Source organism: Alexandromys fortis, unplaced genomic scaffold (genome assembly GCF_014885135.2).
Source record: "Alexandromys fortis isolate MF-2015 unplaced genomic scaffold, M_Fortis_MF-2015_v1.1 scaffold_147, whole genome shotgun sequence".
NCBI classification, from domain to species: Eukaryota; Metazoa; Chordata; class Mammalia; order Rodentia; family Cricetidae; genus Alexandromys; species Alexandromys fortis.
Genome location: NW_026068029.1, coordinates 1,083,740 through 1,105,001, shown reverse-complemented (window position 1 = coordinate 1,105,001; position 21,262 = coordinate 1,083,740). Strand labels below are relative to the sequence as shown.

General features: G+C 43.1%; 1 protein-coding gene across 5 annotated transcripts in view; it reads left to right on the top strand.

Annotated features, from left to right (window-relative positions):
• Sh3kbp1 (SH3 domain containing kinase binding protein 1) overlaps nt 1–21,262 on the top strand; it is a 336,874-nt gene that overhangs the window by 299,828 nt on the left and 15,784 nt on the right. For all 5 annotated transcript variants that reach the window (XM_050164355.1, XM_050164352.1, XM_050164353.1 and 2 more), the window contains one exon: nt 9,186–9,271. In XM_050164355.1, coding sequence (XP_050020312.1) covers nt 9,186–9,271 — 86 coding nt within the window. The remainder of the gene's footprint in view (nt 1–9,185; nt 9,272–21,262) is intronic.

Here is a 21,262-nt window from a genome sequence, read left to right as displayed (position 1 = left end):
AACAAAGCAGGAAATGGAGCTGGGTAGTCCCTGCCCAACATTCAATTCAAAGCTGAAGGCTGAGATATTAATCAGGTAGCCAGGGGAGTTACTGTCCCAGTTTGCTTTCTATTCCTATGATATAACACTAAACAAAGTCAAATTGAAGAGGAGAGGGTTTATTTAGCTTAAGGTTTACAGTCCATGATGAAGGGAAGCCAAGGCAGGAAACTGAAGGCAGGCATTGTAGCAGAGACCATGAGGAATGCTACTTATTGGCTTGCTTCCTGTGACTTGCTCATCTTCCTTTCGTATAGAAACCAGGGGTGGCACTACCTGTAATGAGCTGTCCCCCACCCCAATCAATCATCAATCAAGGAAATGCCTCCCCAGATTTACCTGCAGGCCAATCTAATGAAGGCAATTCCTCTGCTGAGATTCCCTCTTCCCAGATGTGTTTAGGTTGTTTCCAGTTGAGATAAACTAAAGTGCACAGCAGTGCACTGCCCTTAGCCTTCGCATCTTGGGGGCATCACTGGGATGAGATGTTATGGGATGGATGCACAAAGACTTTCTCCATGTTTCACAGTACAGAGGGACAATGAGGAAGATTTCCTGGTTGGGAGACAGGAAGGAGACAGAGCAGCACAAGCAGTTTCTCTGTGATACCACCTTTGAAAAGTGTAATCATTTCTATGACGTCACAGTTCCAGAGTGGAATGAGGGGTGGTGAAAATTAGAAGTCTCACCCTGTGTGCCCTAGTGGTTGCCTGCACATGGGGAATGGGGCTTCTTTAAATTTTCTTTCCTAGTCCTTCTCAGCTCTGCCCCCCTACCCCATACTTTCTTTTTAAAACATCTAAAGCTGAAAGATTTGCATTATGGTAGCACATGATGTTGCGGGAAGGGGGCTGCTAATGAAATCCCCATACAGACTTGGAGTCTTGTTCTGTAGGAACTGTTCTTTCTTGCTTCATCTCCACATAGCTCTAAAAGATTGGTATCTGCTTGCTGGTTTTCTGTCATGATGCTGGTAGCACTGTCATAGATTTGTTAGTGTGCTTCTTTTGGCTTCTTGCATTCTTCAACACCATTTCCATCCCACATGTCTTGGCTTAACTGTCCCAGCTTGGGCTAAATTAGGCCATGCCACTGGCTGAGTTCATGTTCTCAAGGGTTGCACAGGGTTGTGCGTCTTCCACATTCTCCTCTATGCACGAGCCCTATGTTGTCTCAGGTCCATTGGGTCACACTGGATGCATGCTTTTTGTTTATTATTGGCACCTCTTCATTTGGGAGCAAAAATTATTTACCCAACTGGGAGTGAGCGAGGGTAACACATAGCTTGGTATTGTCGGTGACTCGCTGTCCCCAAGGCCAGGTCCTCTGCCTTGAAGATCAAGAGACTTGAAAAATAAAGCAGCTTCAGTGGAGACAAGAGGCTCAGAAGTTCAAGGTCATTCTTGGCTATATAGAAGGTTCTAGGCCAACCTGGGAAACAAGAGATCTTGCATCTAAAGAAATAAATGAAGGAGTAAATAAACAAGTCCCCTTAAAGAAGTGCTATTGGTCTCTGCAGTTAGAGCTAAAAGGTTCAAATCTAGATGCTGAGACTTGAATACTTTTGTTATTTTTCATTGGCAAGTGACTTAGCCTCACTTAGCCTCAGTTTCTTTCACTATATAATGAGAAGCAAGATATGCACAGGGGCAGTTCCTCAGGAATCAGACTGTGCCAGCAGAACGTGGGGCTATGTTGTGGGGCTTCATGCCCACAGAAGCAGGATCAGGCAGAGGAAAAGTTAAATTGTCATAATGGTTCCACAAGCCCCTGTGAGGTCCGCAGGGCGCTCTGTAGCTAAAATTGTCCACTTGAGTTGTCCCATGTTGGCTAAGGAGGTATTCAGTTACCTATCATGCAAGTGTCAAACTAAAACTTCTACGAAAAAAAAATATGGAAATAGAATCATTTTGATTTCAAATTTAAGCTTCTTTATTTAGTTTCGTTTTTTTTTTCATTTTTGTTAGTCCTTGGAGAATGTTGTGCAGTGTGTTTTGATGGTATCCACTCCCTCGTCAACTCCTCTCAGATCCATCTCCTTTCCCTATCCACTGAATTTTGTGCCCTGTGTTTATTTTTTTAACTCATTAAGCCAGTTTGCACTGCTCACATACTCTTAGACGAGTACTGTCAATCTACCAGGGGCCACAGTCTTAAAGAAAACTGACTCTTTCTTTCCCATTGGGTCACACTGGATGCTCAGCTAGGGGTGGGACTTTATGTCTACCTACCCCTCCTTGCTGGGATTTAGTTTGGCTTGAGTTTTTGTGTGTATTATCACAACAGCTGTGAGTTTGCATGTGTCCATGCCCTGATATGTTAGGAAAACTGTTTCCTACTCGTCATCCACCACTTCTGGCTCTTACCCTCTTCCCCAATATTCCTTTAGAAGGAGGGGGTATGAGTCTGGACAGCCTTGTTCTGCTGTCTTTGGTTAGATGGTGCTATTCATAACCAACCTTCTCCTGTGTTCTCCTTTTAATTGTTGTGGGTATAGAAACCCAACAGAGGAAAAACGCTGGCAGGAGCCAGTAAATGATGAAAGAATGAGCTCCTTTCTCTTTTGTAGGGTTCAACAGCATCCTTTCTGGAAAAAAATGGTACCCTTGTAGTGAACAAACTGTGGGAGAATGGAGACCATCAAGAGCTGCATCCCCATTGGGTATCATCCACTAGAGACTTGTGCTTCAGTAAATTTCAGAAATTCTGGTATTTTTCAGGACTGAAATTCATTAGCATTGTTGTAAAGAGGCTATAAATATAGTGAAAGGCATTTACAAATAGACATTGTAAAATGCTTACACACCCACAGTCTGAACACTGTCAAAACACCAGCTGCAGCTTCCCTACTTGGAAGGATCAGAACTTTTTTAAAACTACACCTACTGTGTTTTCAAAATAGGCTTGCTTCTAGCTCTAGATAGAAGAGCATCTCAACTGAAACCCGTGTCTAGCTCTTGGCATGAGGGATCAGAGAGCTCAATTAGAGAGAAGAGCCAGTATTCCAGTCTCCTTATCCAAGTGTGGTCCATGTTCTGGAATCTAGGGAAGTCACTTGGGGATGGTTAGTTCCTATTTCTTCAGGCTGGTTCCCCATGCTTCAGCCTGTAGAGCCTCAGATAAGCCACAGAAGCATGAAACTATCCCCTTAGGTAGAAACCCTCCTTGGCAAGAGTTCACTACAAATGCCATTCGAGAGGAAGTCACCCTAACAACTGATATATTTTTCCTTTTTATCAAATACCATCAGAACAGAGATCCTGAATGGGGATAGAGCCTTTAGTAGCTATGTGTTATTTGCAATTGTATTTTTTCATTTGCTTTATATTCTATATTTCTATCAGTTGTGAACCCCAAATGCCCTTTACAGCAAAAGTTCTATGTTGATGGATGCTATGTTAGAATGTATTCAATTCTTTAGACTTAATGCTGTATTAATTTGCCCAGGCTATCATAACAAACTACATGAGCAGTGTAAACAGCAGACATTTAGCTTATCATAGTTATAGACACATTATACTAGGAGGGAAGACATGACAAGATTCTCTTCTGCATGGCCCCGAGAGCTTGCTTAGTATTTAAGACCACTTGCTTCTCTTCCAAAGGACCTAAGTTCAAATCCAAGCACTACCTCTTCTTACCGCCACAAGTACCAGGTATGTACTCCATGCACATCCATACATGCAGGCAAAACATCCCCTGGAACTGGAGTTATAGATGGTTGTGAGCCACTGTGAGGGTGCTGGGAACTAAACCCAGGTCCTCTACAAGAGCAACAAGTGTTCCTAAGTTCTGAGCCATCTCTCCAGCCCTATAATAAATGAAAAATGTGAATAGAAGAAAAAGGGGCTGGAGAGATGGCTCAGCAGTTGTGAGTACTTATTGTTTTTCCAGAGAATTTGAGTTCAATTCCCAGCACCCATGTCAGGTGGCTGGCAATTGCTTATAACTCCACCTCCAGGGAATCCAATGGTATCTTTGGTTTCCTGCACTCAGGTAGCATACACTCACACAGATAAATAAACATACACATAAATAGAAAGGAAAATAAATCTTTAAAAATAAATGGAAGGAAAAACCCCCTATAAACTTATTCCTGAGACAAGTACTATTCACATTTTAAAAAAATATTACTTGCCCATATTTTTCCTGTGTATGATTCAGCTTGGTTTTTGTCAATCTTACACAGGTGTTATCATATAGACGATCATAAAACCTTATGACTTGGAGAAAATGCATCTATTATACAACTGTATAATGCATTCCCATTTCAAAAAATTTGGCCAATGTTCCTGGATTCCACAGGTATTTTTCAGGCACTGAGCTGGGTAATGAAAAATCACTCATCAGACTTCCCAGGAATAACTTCCATAAATATTCTTCTAGTCTTAAAAAAGAATTCCTCTTCCTAACACATAAGGGAGGCATGTGGGAGGATGCATATTCCTGTGCGTGCCATCGTTACCCTGCCTTTGTTCTCTAACATTGTAATATAGGCATTCATTCTTGTCAGGAGAAACCTGTTTGTAAGTGCCATTTAAATGCCTTGTAAAAGCCCATCAAATGTCATGGTTTACTCAAATGTTTCCCTACATGTAAAATAGTCCATTGGGGTTTTTTTTGTAAGGGGGGGGCGTTCTTCATTGTAAACAATACAAGAATGCATTGAACCTATTTATTACAGACTATATCTTTCATATGGTCCAAACTATGGCTCAGAAGTGGGTTCAAAGCATATGAACACTTAAAATCTATATTCTATTCTTAAAACTCAATTAATTTGTCCTATGATATTCCATATATCTGAGTAACTTTCAAAATTTCATGGTATAGCAGGTGAAATAAACTTGAGACGAAGAGAAAAGCACTGCATGACCATATCTTCATGTGGGGCCTAAGAGTGACAGATAAGGAGAGGGTGATCAAGGAAGATAGCCAGTATCAGTCCCGGACTGCATATGTACACATATGCATACCACCAACACATATACCACTCAAATGCATGCAGACATGCCCCGCACAAATACAGAAAATAAACTAAAAGGTTAAAACACTATTTCCGAAAGAAAAACAAAGACCTATAAAAGAATAAAATAGTTGAGTCATATAGTAATAATGGGCACCGAAGTCATCTCCAGCCCTTGAGATAGGCCCTCATTTGCTAAGAAACTTCCAGTTAACTCAAAGAAGTACGCAGCAGCTCTAAGACTGAGAGTAGCCAAAATACATCATGAAACCATGCGTTCTGAAGCAGTCAAATTTTGAAGAACATGTGCTCAGTTCAGAAGCAACCCTCCTCCTCACCATCAGCTCCTCTGATGTGCTTCAGCTGCCCACCAGGATGTCAAACTAGCTTGCCTTTTGACGGCTTTCAGAAGCCTCCCTTCCCGGATGCCAAAAGTCAAGCACACTCGTCCTTCCAATACAGTGGTATAATATTTATATATAGTGTACCCAGTGTTCCCTGTACTTTGAATCACCTTTATTACTTACAATCATGCTTCACTCTAGATATCATGCTATGGTGTTATTCCCGTACTCCTTATGGAATGCTGACAAGAAAAATCTACGATCAACATGTACTTTCCTCTAAGTATTTTCATTTCTTTTTCGTTTCAACTTTTTAAACTGTGTGCCTGCACAAAAGAATGTGTACTTGCATGCACACATGCGCGCGCGCGCACACACACACACACACACACACTTGAGTGTAGGTGCTGGTGGAGACTAGAAGCTGGGGTCAGATTCCCTGGTGCTTGTGTCAGAGATGGTTATGAGCCACCCAGCATGGCTGCAGGAACTGAACTCAGGTCCTCTGCGAGAGCAATGCAATCTCTTAACTCTAAAGTCCCTTTATTTTTTTTTTCTAAAGTACAACTCTATTTACTGTGGTACTATCCACTGAACTCAGGGCTTCACATGTCCTAGGCAAGAACTCTATTGTAACACTCTATCCCCAGCACAAATATTTTTGTTTTTCATTGGAAGATAGTTAATTGTATATATTTATGGATATAGTGTGACATTTTCATACACACATATAGTGCATTGTTGATCCTATCAGGATAATTGGCTTATCTGTCACCTCAGGTATTTATTCTTTCTTTATGTTGGGAATGTTCAAAAACTCTATTAGCAATTTTGAAATATTTAATTCAATTGCTGTTGGCTACAATTTCTAGTCATTCTATAGAGCATTACAAGTTATTCCTATGCCCATCTGTGGCCATAGATTTATTAATCATCTTTCCATTTCTCTCTTCTCTATACCTTCCTCGGGCTTTGGTAATCACTGTTCAGTTTTCTATTTCTTTGAGATCAGTTTTAATTAAAAAAAATATTCGTGTGGGGGTTTGTGGAGGTCAAAGGACAACTTTATGGAGTTGGTCTTTCCTTCCACGTTTCTGTGGTCTCCAGGAATTGAACTCAGGTTACTGGGATTTCATCTTTCCAGCACCTGTGGTTTTCCCTTGAGGCGGGGAGCCATCACTATGTAGCCCAGGCTGTACTGACTTTTGTAATCCTCCTGCTTCCATTATGTATCCTTGGCTGATCTCAGGCTTGTGATCCTCCTGCCTCCACCTCTAAGGTACTGAAATTATAGGCATGTGTTACCACTGCCAGCTAAGTGTTTTCCTTTTTGTTGCTAGAAATTCTAAGCAAGGTAAGGTTGTGATGGGCATTACCCTGATTGTTAGTGATTTTGAGCCATTTTTATGTACCTATTGTCCATGTGAATATCCTCTTTTGAGAAATGTCTAACTCTGGTTATGGTGGCTTTATTGTTGAGTTGTACAGTTAGTTGAATCTGTGTGTGCAGAACTCGTGGAAAATTGACTATACCTTCAAATGAGTGGATGCAGAGGCCCAGAAAAATCAGAAGTTTTTAAATACCCCCCCCCCATCCTACCACACCAAATGGCTTGGTATCTGCCCAAGGCAGTATGGCCTTTAGGACCCTAAATTTTGGTTGTCCTATATAGAAAGGGAGTCTGAGATGGTCCCCAGTTGGGGACTCCAAAGCCTTAGGATGTTGGGTGAGATAGTAAATAAAGGCCTGGCCCATCTCTGAAGCTATTTCCCTTCCAAGATCTCTAGTAGATCATGTTCTTCCTGGACTTCTGTTTCAACCTTGCTCTGATCCAGCAAGTTCCATAATGCACATTCTAGAGCAGGCTTTGTGACACCTTACCCTCAGTGAAGGCCCAGCAGGGGAAACAAGATACCGGTAGTTCTTGCCTCTCTGCCCTCTAGTGAGGAGTATGTGAGTGTTAAAGTTGGCTATTTCCTTGAGAAAAGAGAGATCTAGCTCCTTCCATGAGTCCTTCACCACAGACATGCTGACATGCCAGTGTGAACTGGGAGACTCTCATGGGACTTTATTCCTAGAAGAAGATGATTGCTGGGAGAGGGAAGACCAGTCGTCTCCAGGAACGAGCCCCTGATAAGTTAGCCAATTTCAAGAGTTCAGCCCTAAACTCATCTAAATACTAAAGCAGCTTGTACTTATAAACTTACACACACACACACACACACACTCACAAATATACACACATAGCTCAGTACATCCTTGCCCATGCTAATCTTGCCAGTTTGTGTCCTCTGAGGACTTTAAGCTGTAGTGCTGGGACCCTTGGTCACCTCATGTACACTTGCTTCTCTGCTCAGTCCCACCCTCTTCTCCTTTTTTCCTGTTCTCTTCCTTTCTCTTTCATGTTTTTAAGTGTGTGCGTGTGCACGCATGTCTCAGAGAATCACCTCAGGTGTCAGTCATTGCCTTCTACCTTGTGTAAGATAAGATTTCTTGTTCTCACGCCGTCCTCCAGCCATGCCACACTGTTATTTCCTGAGTTCAGGTGGCTCATAGACTTCTGGGGAATTCTTCTGTCTCAATCTCTACCTTAGGGGCATTGCAATTACAGATGTGTACGACTGGGCCGGGCTTTATGTGGGTTTGTAAATTTTGAACTCAAGCCCTCCTGCTTGTGTGATAAGAGCTTTAATTCAGCGAGCCATTTCCCCGGGGCACAGTCCTGCCTCTAATAGGTATGTCGTTTTATTTCCCCCAATGCCCAATTATCATGTTCCATGTGCCCCGAATTCCCCAGCCCTACTCAGGACCGTGGCCTGTAGTCATCATGCCTTGTGGACCTGTAGTCTATGTGTCTTTCCAGAGGAGGTACTTCCCACCTTGGGCCTCTCCATACTCCCATCAGACAGAAGTTTGGGGCAGTGAGTCTGCTCCTGGTATATTCTGACTTCAGGCCATGGTAACTTGCAAAGGCTGTGAGATGGACTATTTCTATTGCTTTGATATGAACAATTATTTCAACATTTCATGGTGAGGATCAGTCCTCGGATAACTTTATTTGGGGCTCATCTCCTGAATAGGGCCAAAGAGCTGCCTTTTTGGAGGGATATGGAGGGAATCTCAGGCTAGTCTTTCCTTATCTTGGAGACATACTCCCATCCGCATGTGGGCTTCTTCCAGCCCAGATTCTGGGAGAAGTCACTCGTGGCATAATGGGCATAGAGTGGGGGTAGGGCATGACCACTCAGAAGCAATCTAATTTTATAGACTTGTACCCCAGTGCCAGCCTTCAGGCTGCCAGACCTCAACTTGACACCTTATGCCTGTCAACAGCCTGGCCGATGCCTCAGCCCCAGGCCAGAGAACCCTTTTCTCAAGGTTAAAAGTAGCTGACCTTTGACAAGAAGCGTTGGCTAAATTCTGTGTTCCTTAAAAGGGAAGCCGCCAGTTTGCCAGTGCTTATTTGGCCATGGGGCAGGAACAAGCCTGTGTCGCATCCTGTGGAGACAGCGGGAGGGTTTGTGGCTAGAAGTGCTTTGGCAAAGGGTCATTATTAAAATAGCCATCTTAGAAAATATGCACAGAACAGAGGGCCATCCAGTCTGCTGGCCAGTTTATACCACAGCCCGTGTGGCCGGACAGTTCATTGGCTTTCACTACCTCCCTTTGGCTCCTTTTGCAGGTAACAGTGCCATTGGTCACACACACACACACACACACACACACACACACACACACACACACCACCCTCCGTAATGTGTGTGCAGCCAGAATGTGGACAGAATGACAAGGGCACACTGATTATTAAATGTCTGGACTTGTGTTTTTAATGTAGGGGTGACAGTCCAAAGATTGACTTGGCGGGCAGCGCACTCTCTGGCATCCTGGAGAAGGACCTCTCAGACCGCAGCAATGACATTGGTGAGTGAAGACACTGTTCTGCTTCTCTTTGGAGACTTAGAAAAGAACTGCAGGGCCTAGCTTGCCGCTTCAAGCAATGGCATGGGCTCTGTTGTGACCCCTAAAATGCTAGGCTGTCAGCCTTTGCTGGATTTTAAGTGTCCCCGCTTCACAAGGAAAGTGACGGCAATTTCTACCAGAATACAAAACACCGGGGGTTTTTAGCCTCCCTGGCCTTAGCAAAATGCCTTGTAAGTTCTAGTGAAATGATGAATGAAGGTTTTTGTAGAAATAGGGACTTACTTAGTTCATGTTTATCCAGCCTAGAAAAGGGTACAAATGCAAAATGTCAGGGTTTACTGTAAAAGTGGCACTAAGTACTTTGACTCTGATGTTAAAATGAGCTTTTTTGTGTGTATGGTAATTACCACTTAGCACAAACAAGGAACTCGCTTTCCCAAGGTCAAACCAGCGCAGCGTGAGAAATGGGAAGGGGCTAAGGTCACTTGCAATAAACAAAAGTCGAAGTCCTTTTGGGCTATATCTGGATGGATGTGAGGTGACTGGCAGTATGATCTGGTAAACAACTTTAACGATACCAAGTCTCAAGTCCAGGTCTTTTTTTTTTTTTTTTTAAGAGCAGCATCTTTTTATTTGTACCTATAAGGTAGCATCCTCCTGCATTCTATTTTAGAAGTCTACATTGCCCTTATTAATGTTTGCTTGGGAGATCATTATAGATTCACAGAGAGATTTTAGAAATGATACCTATGTTCCTCCTCCTCATCCCATGTCTTAAAATTCTAGTGCTATACTGCCCCTCATGTGTTAGCTCATTAGTCTCATTCTGATTTTCCTAGTTTTTCTGGTATCTGTATGTATGCAATTTTATTTGTGTGTATCTGCTAACATAGTCAGGGTTCCTAATACCTCTGTCACTACCAGGATTTCCCATGTTGCACACTTCTTTTTTCTTTCCTCTGTCTTTTGTTGTTGGTGGTGTTTGTTTTCTTTTTAGGTTGGGTCTCCTTATATAGTTCAGGTGTCCTAGTTTCCTTTCTAGTTGCTATGATAAAATACCCTGGCAAAGAACTACTTAAGGGAGAAGGGTTTATTTTTAGGTCACAATGCCAGGCTACAGTCCATCATTTTGGGAAGCCAAGGCAGCAAGGGACATGAAGCCGCTAATCATATCCACTCTCAAGAGCAGAGAGAATAAATGCAGGCACACTTACACTCCTCTTGTATTCTCCATGATAATACAGTTCAGGATCTCCTGCCTAGGGATTGCTGCCACCCACAGTGGGTGTGGGGGAGTTTGCCACCTCAATTATCAAGATAACACCCCCATAGACATGCCCACAAGACAACCTGATCTAAACAATACCTCTTTGAGACACTCTTCCCAGGAGATTCTAAATTTCGTCAAGTAAACAATTAAAACTAACCATAATACTGGGATAGCCTAGAACTTATGGTAATATATATTCCACACTGGCATCAAACTCAACATACTCCTGCCTTCACTTGGCCAATCCTAGGCTTACAAGCATATACCACCATGTCAGGCTGTGTTGCTCGTTTCTAACCACGCCTACCTTCCTCCAGGTCTCACCCCCAACATCTGGCAGTCATTAGTGGGACTGATTTGACACAGAAAATAGATTTCCAGAATCATCTGTGTTGGCCACTTAATTTAGAAACAAATGCCCACGAGTTGGCAGGCCTTACAGGTGCAGTAGAATGCTTGGCATGAGCAGTCTTCTTATCTGCCTGATGTTCCCCGCAAGATTGGATGCTGTTTTCTTCAGAATCTGCTAATAGAATCCCATCTTTGCAAAGTGCTGACCTGGAGTCTCTGGCCTGACCTTGTGAAACCTTGTGTGCAGGGTGCTTGGTTGTGACTGTAAATACCAAAAATGTTTGTGCTGCTTCCAGAAGCTACTTTATATCCTCAGCCAGCCTTTGAGTCATGAAGCAGAATCTGACCGTTGAAGCTGGCCGTCTACAAGCTTGGATTGAGTGAAAGAGTAGGAAGGAGCGAAACAGAGAGTAGCTGATTGAAGACCTAGATTAAGTTACGGTTCTCCCACTGTGGTCTGGTGTTCAGCCTCTGTTTTCAGCCAGAGCAACTGATTGGTGAAATACTAGTAAAGGTCACGGGTGGGACCTCACACAGGAAAGGGAGGTGTTTTTCTGTCTCTAGAATACACAGTGCTAAGTGTCTTGCTTTTCTCTGAGCACTAACCTTTGACCCTTGTTTTCTTTGGGTCTAGAGTCGTCTAGGAAGGCTATTGCCAAAGTATGACCATCGTGTTTTCTAGTCTGACCAACTAGTTTGCAAATACTGGTGGCATCAATGGGAGAAGAATTCCTCCGAGTACTTTTCTTACTGTGGAAACTAAGTCCCAGCTGTATGTATTTGGGGACCCACAGAGATGGTGCTGAGGGTTTTTCTTTCATTTTCCCAAGAAGTCGTTAATCCCAGAAGACTAACATTGCACAAGTTAACAACCTAATAGATAGATTATTTGAATTCCAGGAAATGCTGAGGGGCAGCTATATCATGAGCCAAGAAATACTGGAGCATCCACCACTCAAACACTCTCACACACAGGTCTGCCTCTGTGGATCCATAAGACACAGGCTAACAAATGACTCTGGAGATGTGAGCATGTGGCACCTAAGTAGTAGGACATAATGCTGATCGGGATGTTCCTGGGTGCCAGGGTGCCAGGACATGCTCCACAAAAGAACAGAGACTTAGCTCTATCTTGGATTTGCTTAGCCAAAGGTGGGAGCAGGCAGGGAAATCCCATGGAGAAGTTCTGAAATCTTGGCATAGATAGACCAGTCTGGCTGTAGTAGGAAGTTTCTGCGGAGAAGAGAAAGTGACTTGGAAATGTAAGTAGGGATCAAACTGAGTTTAGGGGTGGTGGATCTGTATTATCCTAGAGACAGTAGAAGCCATTGATGAGAACATTGAAGTGATGTTTCAAACCTCAAAATTTGTATACTAAATGCTGATTTAGATAAAATAAATAAATTGGATAAAAGAAAGCTAGATGCCAATAAGTTAAATGGGTTTAGTTAAGCACACTGACTTAGATATTGTCCAGACATCTGGTGTCAGTGCTGGCAAGGATCTGAAAATGAAGATGAAGGATTTAGAGGCAGGCAGTGATTGGAGGCAGAAGTTAAGCGTTCCCCATAAGCACTGTCAGGGGAGGAGATTGCAGGATTAGTGGCTCTAACCTTGCGTTGGAGTGCTGGATCTGTTGCTGCTGGCCTGAGTGGCTTCCCGTATTTAGCATCTCCACTGACTTCCTTACCTGGTGCTCCAGAATTATATCAAAATACTTGGTGGACTGCAAAAAGATAGAAATGTTTATATTAACATTGTTTGCTTAGAGGTATCTTCTGGGTTAAGAAGGTAAAGTCTAAATTTACCATAAAGAATTGGGAGGGATAGAAAAGATTGAAAGGGGGTCCTGGAGAAATGTCTCTGGGTAAAGACCTGAGTGAACCCATAGAATGAACATAGTAGCAAGCATCTGCAATCCCAGTGCTCCTCCAGCAAGATGGGAGGTAAAAATAGGAGGAGCCCCTGAAGCAGCAGCTACTCTTGTAGATACAATGGAGATCTATTGGAGATCCTCCCTCAATCAAGGTAGAAGGCAAGGACCAACACCCAAGGTTGTCCTCTGACCTTCGCATGTGTACCAAGACATGCAATTTGAGCAACCATCTGAATACTCGTGTGCATGTGTGTGTGTGTGCATGTACATACATAGTACACACACACATACCACCCTGACACAACACAAAGAGATTTAAGATGCACCTTGGGGTGAAGACCAAACCTCCACAAAATCGTACACATTCAAAGAGAAAAAAAGAATCTTGCAGCATCTCAGAAGCCAAGGGAAAAGCAATTGTTTGAGGTAGAATGTCTTTAAACCCAAAGGCAGAAATGCCATTTTCATGTGGGTTGGTCAAGGAGAAAAGGATATTTCAGGGCAGGGGTTGGCTCTTTCCAAGGCCCACTTTTGTAGGATTCCACTGCTTTGAATCAAGGAGGACAGTATTTGTACCAGAATGTTTTTGTTAATGATTCAGACAATTGAAGCTGTCCGAATGTGGGCTGCAGTGAATAGCACAATGCAGCCCTGATCATCATTAGAAACCATCAGTGTTCTCTATAAATAAATCTGTGTTTCCTCTTAATAAAGCTGTAATTTAAAATTATTATAATATTAAATTAGAGAACATGGCTTTTTCAGATCTTGTGTGGGTAGCTCTCAGTGTCTGTCAGCCAACGATAATTTAGAATGAAATCACTTGGTCCAAAACTAAGCTGTTGATGTCAGATTGAGATATTGTTTGTATCAAACTATGCAACCATTTTCAAGTAGCATAATAGAAGATATGGAAGAGCTCCAACACAGGCCTGAGCATGAATAGAAACAAAAATTAAATTGTCCGGTTCTCTCTTGGTGATGGAAGAGTCTCTGTTCTGGCTGAATGGGAGATTAGAGGCCATGAAGTTAAGTGCCATAACATTTTCTTTTATTATCCCTTATATTGTAGCTCCCCTTGCATGGTGAGATTTATTGTTACACTTTAATACAATCAAGAGATTTTCAGTTCTTTTCCTTCAGAAGCACATAATAACGGGCCTCCAGATGGGAAGCAACTTATGAACTAAGCCACCTATCTTCAACTAATTGACTTAGAGAAAGGTTTTTTCATTCCTTCCAAGTTACTTGACATCTTTGCTTTTGTTCCATTCTGTTCAAATCCACTTAAGCATCTCTTTATGCTACCACTACCCTCTTCACTTAAGGAAGGTGAGATCTTCCTGTCTTCAGTCTGAAACACATGACACTGTAGTCAATGTGGGGGCCAAGAGGTGCTGACTCTAAAGTCAGACTTGATTAAGAGGACGTGAAGGCTAACTTAAATTTATCCTCAATTTGTTCATGGATTCACCACTTACTGATGCCTGAGGACGGAGCTTCCTTTGGACCAGAGAATAGAAAAGGACTTCCCTATGTGTTAGGTATTTAAGAGCCAGTCAATCTGGGGATCAGTTGGGAAGGCTTAGAAACTCAATCATTGTGTTAGATAGCTCTATAAATTTACTAAAAATTATTGTCATAATACTTAATATGCCTTTATGGTTTAGAATTTATACCCCAGTAAAGCTGTTAAAAATAGTGAACTGAACTTTTTTTCCAAACATTCACATTAAAATCCCATTTTTTTAAAAAAAAAAAAAGGGGTGGTATAAACATGAGGTTTGAGAGCTAGATCAGTGATAGGACGCAAGTTTAATCTGCAGGACCCATGTATTTAAAATGTTGGTGTGGTGCCATGTGTTTGTAATCTCGGCATGGAGGATATGGAGACAGGTGGGTGGATCTCCATGGTTTGCTGCCCGTCCAGCCTAGGCTTCTCAGTGAGTTCCAGGCCAGAAAGAGTTCATTTATCCAAAACATCAAAAGCTAGGTCAATCCCAAGAATAGCACCCAAGATTTCAAGCTTGTCCTCTGACCTCCTCACACGTGTGCCTGAACACAGACAAACACACAAAAAACTGTAAATACTACTCATGTGTAAGTATGGGGTTAGAAATGTCTCTCCTGTGCATTTTAAAATAATTGTGACTATGTAGAGGAGCACCAGCAATACTGCTGTCCTGGGGCTTCTGACTTAAGTGCTAACCAACCCTTTACACAGAGAACTATGTTTCTGGACTCTCTTGAAGTCTCCTCTTAGGCTGTAAAATATGTGCATTTTTTTCATGTGAAATAAAGCATGTCCTTACTGTCCCTGATTCCCCTCTAAGGCACAGTTGCAGATGGTTGCCTCTAGAATAATATAAGTATATATGTGTTTGGATGGCATGACGACATGTTGCTACAGTCATTCCTCCAGTACAGGTGTAGCACAGACCTTTTGAGCTGTGCTCTCCCTTCTCCCAGGATCCCTGTTTCCTAGTGTTGAAATTACAGCAGTGGGAGCAAGCAAGGAGAGAAGGAACTGGCAGGTGCTGGGTGCCTCCCACATGCTTACATGTTTTCCTCAGCAACAACCCTGGGAGGGAAGAATATGGTGACATGTAGTTTTAGAGCAAAGGAATAGTGAATAAAAATGGCCAGGTATTTGGGGAAAACTAACCAGCTGCCTAAGAAGAAGCAGAGTTGAATGGCATTCTCCCTAAGCTAGGAGCCCAAACTTCCAAGAAATGACCAACTATCACAACTGTGTCCCCAAAGGACATGTGGTAGTGATGTCTGGAGACATCTTTGTTCATCATGTCACAGGAATGGGGGTGCTATTAACTTGTAGTGAGTAAAGGCCAGGGATGTCAATGACATCCTACAGTGTGTAGGACAGCCACATAAATGACCACAAAAGATTCAGCCTTAGATATCAGCATCACGGATGTCAGCTGAAGAATGTGAACTGGGAGCAGGATGCACATGCACGTGTGCAAATACACACATGCACACACCCCTCAGATACAGCCTTGCATTTCTTGGAGTTTGCTAATTTTCATGAGAATCTCCATAAAATGTATTTTAAAAGCAATTTCAGAGCTTTTGGAAGTCAGTGGCTGTTTACATAAAGAAGTAAATAAATATATTGGAAATAATGAATTTAAACATCACCCAGTGGTGTTATGAGGGAAGGGAAAGAGAGGGGGAGATGTGGATAAGGGAGGGAGGAAGATAGGGATAAGGGAAGGAGTGAAAGAGGGAGGAAGATGGGGATAAGGGACTGAGGGCGAGGGAAAGAGAGACAGAGAGAGCGATCCCATGCATTCTCTTTCTCAGGCTGTGGCAAGTTATTGGAGGAAGGAAGCTGGGGAGGAAAGAGGGAGGAAGGAAGGGGGAGAGAGGGAGAAAGAGACAGAGACAGAGAGCCCATGTATTCTCTTTCTCAGGCTTGTGGCGAGTTATTTACTGTAGAAAAAGTGATTCAAGTTAAGCCTGGCTTTTGCATAGAAAGAAAATAGTATTTTTGAGATCAGACATTATCGTCAGTTGATTTACTGGCTACTGTCTAAATTATTCAATAAAACAGACATGAAACTTGATCAGTACTAAATTCTAAATCTCTGTATAGTAAAACTATGTAAGACATACATGAAGCAATTAATGGTGAGTGATCATTAGCATACATATTTTTGTTTCTGTGGTTAACAAGTGATTAAATTGCTTAATTTCGAATCCTCTAACTTTTTCTATAAGAAATCATTTTTAAGGGTTTCACGGGCAAATTCTGAGAAAAGACTTAGATCATCTGGCTTTGGACTATTGGCTTTTCAGTCCTCTTTCTACTAAAAACTTTCTATTATAAAAGTTCACATTAAGATTCTTTCAGAACTAGAGAGCCAGTTATTAGTCTTTGCGATATTTCGGGTCATCAAGTAATGACTCCAGTTTTGTGGGTTACATAGTCCTGCCATAGAGAACTCCTTGACTGACTTGGAGTTGACTCCATGGAGACTTCTAGGTAGTCTCCTGGCAGAGCATTGTGTATGAACATTGAACCGCACCTCTCAGCTCTCTTGGGGTTAGTTGCTCAGACATAAGAACTTTCATCTGAGGGGTACAGCTTGCTCGTACTGACGCCTTGCCAATGACCTTCAGACAGCCTTTGGGACCAGGGATATGCTTTGTATAACCCAAGCCAAAGAATGGGAAGGCTCAGTTGTAGTTTGCACTCACGTAAATAAGTGGGACAGTATGGGGTGCACGTGCGTTCACATGTCATTCTGGCTTCCATTCAGGGACACAAGTCAAGATCAAACGTAAATTGCTATTGTGGGTAATTTAGAAACCCTCTGCATTTCTCAAATGTGTGCCAAAAAGAAAAGAGGTTGGTCTGAGGGTCAGATATTTTATTCCACAAAGCAAATGAGGCTGCACCACATACTCCTGCTAGCTTGCCTCTTTACCCACACAGTCCTTGTAAGCAGTTTAAATGCACCTGGTTCTTCTGAAGGTTTAATTCAGAAGAGGCCCTCTCCCTTCATCACCTCAAGCCTGTCCTGAGCGCCACCCCTTCTAGCTCAAAGTATAGGGGTGTCATGAGGTGAACTAGGCCAGCCTGAACACCAGCATCCCTTTCAAAAGCCATCTTCGGGTCCTACAGGACAGGGACTAATGATGGGCTCGATCCTTTTTTGTTTTTGTTTGTTTTCTTTTTCAACATAAAGTTTCTCTATGTAGCCCTGGCTATCCTGGAACTCACTCTGTAGACCAGACTAGCCTTGAACTCACAGATCCACCTTCCTCTGTCTCCCAAATGCTGGGATTAAAGGTGTGCACCACCACTGCCCAGCTCAGCTTGGTCCTTTAAAGGGCTTTTAGCTAGCTGGTTTCTCACAGATCTCACTGTTAATGGGTCACATTAGAAGCCACGTACTCACTCTATCTGTGCAGCCCTGACAGGGCAGTCCTGGCTTTGGCAGCCCATCTGTTTATTGCTGTTGTTGTTGTTGTTGTTGTTGTTTTAATTGTTTTTAGGATGACTGGTTTTACTTTTTTTACTGAGCTTGGAAAAGGGTCACATGCTTGCCATGTTGGATTTGCAAAGAGACTCAAAATTCCTTTCCAGGTATTTTGATCACTTTTCTCTTATAGACAGGGTATTCCTATTCTACATCCAGCCTGAGGCATTAAATGTCTCTGCCTTTGCTGCATGGTAGAGACCGTCTTCATCCTCCACGGTACAAATTTGGGGGCCTACCCCGTAGCTTCAAAGAAGTCTAACTCAGCAAACAGACTTCTATCATAACCTTTGCTACATTCATGGAAGCCATTAAGCTATAGATGTATGTAGAAGCAAGCAGGGAAGAGGTGTCACTCAGCTTTTGGACTGTATGGAGCATTTATTTGGCTAGAGGCACCCCTACCTTCTACCTCCCGGTTGTGGGTTCATAGGTTGGCAGAGACTGATTCTGGCTTTCATTTTGCATAAGCATATCCGAAGGGGTGCATAGCCTGAGGATAAGATGGGTTTGTGCATGGAACGTGGTTTTGGTGAAGTATTGGCAAATGTGTTTAAAACATGTATCCTCTTGGCAGCTGTGCCAGGTGAACCTCACACCTAGATTATGAGTGGAAACAAAGCGGCTAATCTGTTCTCTCTTTATGGATTCTGGAGATGCAGGTGCTAATCACTGCTCCTTTTTCCCTTGGTGACTCTGCTGCCACGGGTTTCTATTTGATCTCTAAAAATGGGCCCCTCTTTGCAATTTGCACAGAAGATTTTCCACAGCCACCGAATGGCTGATGTGCTGCTGCGTGGGGTGAGAGTTCCTTCTTCCCACCGTGGCTTTTGATGTTGCTTCATTGTAAAGAAAGTGTCTGCAGCCCTGTGGTCTTGGAGTTTTCCCATTTAAGCCTTACAAAACTGCCAACCTTGCTCCTAGATCCCTGTTCTCAGATCTTGCAAATTCATTAATAGCACATGAAAACACAGTTCCACCTGTGGGCTTTAAACCACACAGCCTCTCATCATGGAAGAATAGTCCTAAGAAGCTGATGATTCAAGTAATTCATCCCCTTCCCTTCCTCCATTCTCTGTCTGGAAAACAAGGCTAGCAAGGTTGTTTGTTACTCTGCTAAACAACCACTTTTGAGTACTCATTCACGAGCCAGGAATGACTGTAGGCCTGGGAAAAGAGATCAAAGCCACAGCTTCTTCCTGGGATGGTGAATGAGGCAGATAGGTCAGCATGGAATGTCAATAGGGTGGCGAATGGCGAGGGGGAGTCATGTATAAGTAGGAGAGCAGCCAACCCAGGCCCTGGAGTGCAAGTCATGGCGTTGGTCTTCCAGAACGCAGAAGGAGTTAGCTAGACAGATAATCTCAGGCTCTTTGTACATTTCTCTCTAGCGGTAATCTGTTGAATGGCAGAGGACCCAGATTCCAGGCCAGATGCTGCAGCAGCCTTAATGATAAATGGGGGGTGGGCACATAGAGAAGATGGCTTCTGGAGATACTGGGGGATGATGCATCCATTCTCAAGTGTGGAGCAATCAGCAATAGTGAATAGCCAGAGCCCGTGCATGAGCCTGCACAGCTCTTTTAGTGACAGCTGTCCTGGCTGCAACTTTGGACTATTTTTCCTCTGTGTTTTCCAGTGGATGTGCTTTAGGTCACCTGTGGTCACTGGGGCCATTCCTCTCATCCATGGAAAAATGAGGCTACATGTTCTAATTGAGCTAAATAGGGCATGACTGGAGTTTATGGAAAATGGGCAGTTCCTGGTGCCATGAGGAGTCTCAGCCCTTTCCAAGCGGACTCCGTCATGTCCAACATGAATCACCCCCATATGTCCACAGAGGGTTCCTCTTCCAGTTGTCACGAAAGCCAAGAACCTCTCATCCTTCTGAATTGAGAGAGGGAGGGAGGGAGGGAGGGAGGAAGGAAGGAAGGAAGGAAGGAAGGAAGGAAGGAAGGAAGGAAGGAAGGAAGGAAGGAAGGACTCAGTGATAGCCAGCTTAATCGTTCTGGACTAGCTTATGGGCATTAAAACCGTTTTCATTAGGAGGAAAAATTTCCCAGCCAGGCTGAGAAAGCGCATATCAGGTTTCAGCCTGATTCACTTCAAAACCGCCATGAAAATTAGGACATTTTCTTCACACCACAATGAGTTAGTCATGGAAATTCTTCCTTAATCACTGCTACCATGGCCACAGTCATGAGGAGCATGCCCTGGGCCTCTGAAATTTTACGTGACAATATTGAAGCGTGTATTTCCTTCCCTGCCAGCAAGTAGAAGTATGTGCCAGTTCTCAGTCTGTGGAAACATACCAAGATAACCTGAGGTTCTCCTTGCAGCAAGGAACCTCATCACTGGGGTATCTTTCTTCATAGCAGTTTAGTTTGATTAGTGCTTAAAAGAACATTCTTTATAAGCTAAAACTATAAAAATTAAACTTGGCTGAAATGTGCATTAAGAGGCTAAACGTGGTTCCCCTGAGGGACTCTGACCCTCCTCTTACTGATGAGTGACAGAAACGAGGCAGACTTCTTGGCCATCTGTCGTGGAGATGCTTGCTGAGTGTGGCCAGGCTCCAACATGCCTAGGTCTTTTTAGTCCAAACCCCAGCCAATAGAGCTAAGTGAGCCAGCCAAGTGCTTTCCTGCTGCCATGGCACAGAACGCTGCCTTCTGCCCTGCAGCTGCCATGTTGTGTCCCACTAAGAGCCACGTTTAGAAGCTATACTCTCAGAGTAGGCATTTTCCTTCAGATATTTCATTCATTCATTTGTTCCTTCTTGCCTCAACAGAATATCAAGCATATTTTTCCTAGGAACGAGGTAGACTTTGAGGGTAAGGCCCTGCCTTCCTGGCAGCCCAAATAATAGTCAATGGGCACTATGCTTGTAAGTCATCTGAAGAATATAATTTATTAGCGCCCATTACATGAAATTTCCCCTGGGTATGACATGAACAAATGTGTCCTACCCCAGATAGGTCACCAAAGATGGACCAGAATATGATTCTGCCAAAGTCCAACTTGGGACCAATGAGTTTATTGGGCTTACACAGCATGGGTGATGGGTTACTTATAGGAGCATGAGTAACGCCACAGCAGCCATACCACCAAAATATCTTGTAGCACGATTAATAAAAACCAGAGACAGAATTGGGGTTCAACATAAAGGTCAGAAAAGCAAAACAGCCAGTCATTGGCTCTCTTACCTCTACTTTGGTCTGAAATGGTGATCCTACCTCCAGGAATCTCAGAATGAGACTGTGTGTGAGAGCTGTTTCCTCAGTTTTATATTCTTCACTAGTGCTGGGATTAAAGATGTGCACCTACCACCGCCGGGATTCTATGGCAAACTAGTGTGGCTACTGGGATTAAAGGTGTGTGCCACCACTGCCTGCTCTGTCAGGCTGATCAGTCTGGCTGTTTTACTCTCTGATCTTCAGGCAATCTTTATTTATTAAAATACAAATGAAATATCACTACAACATCTC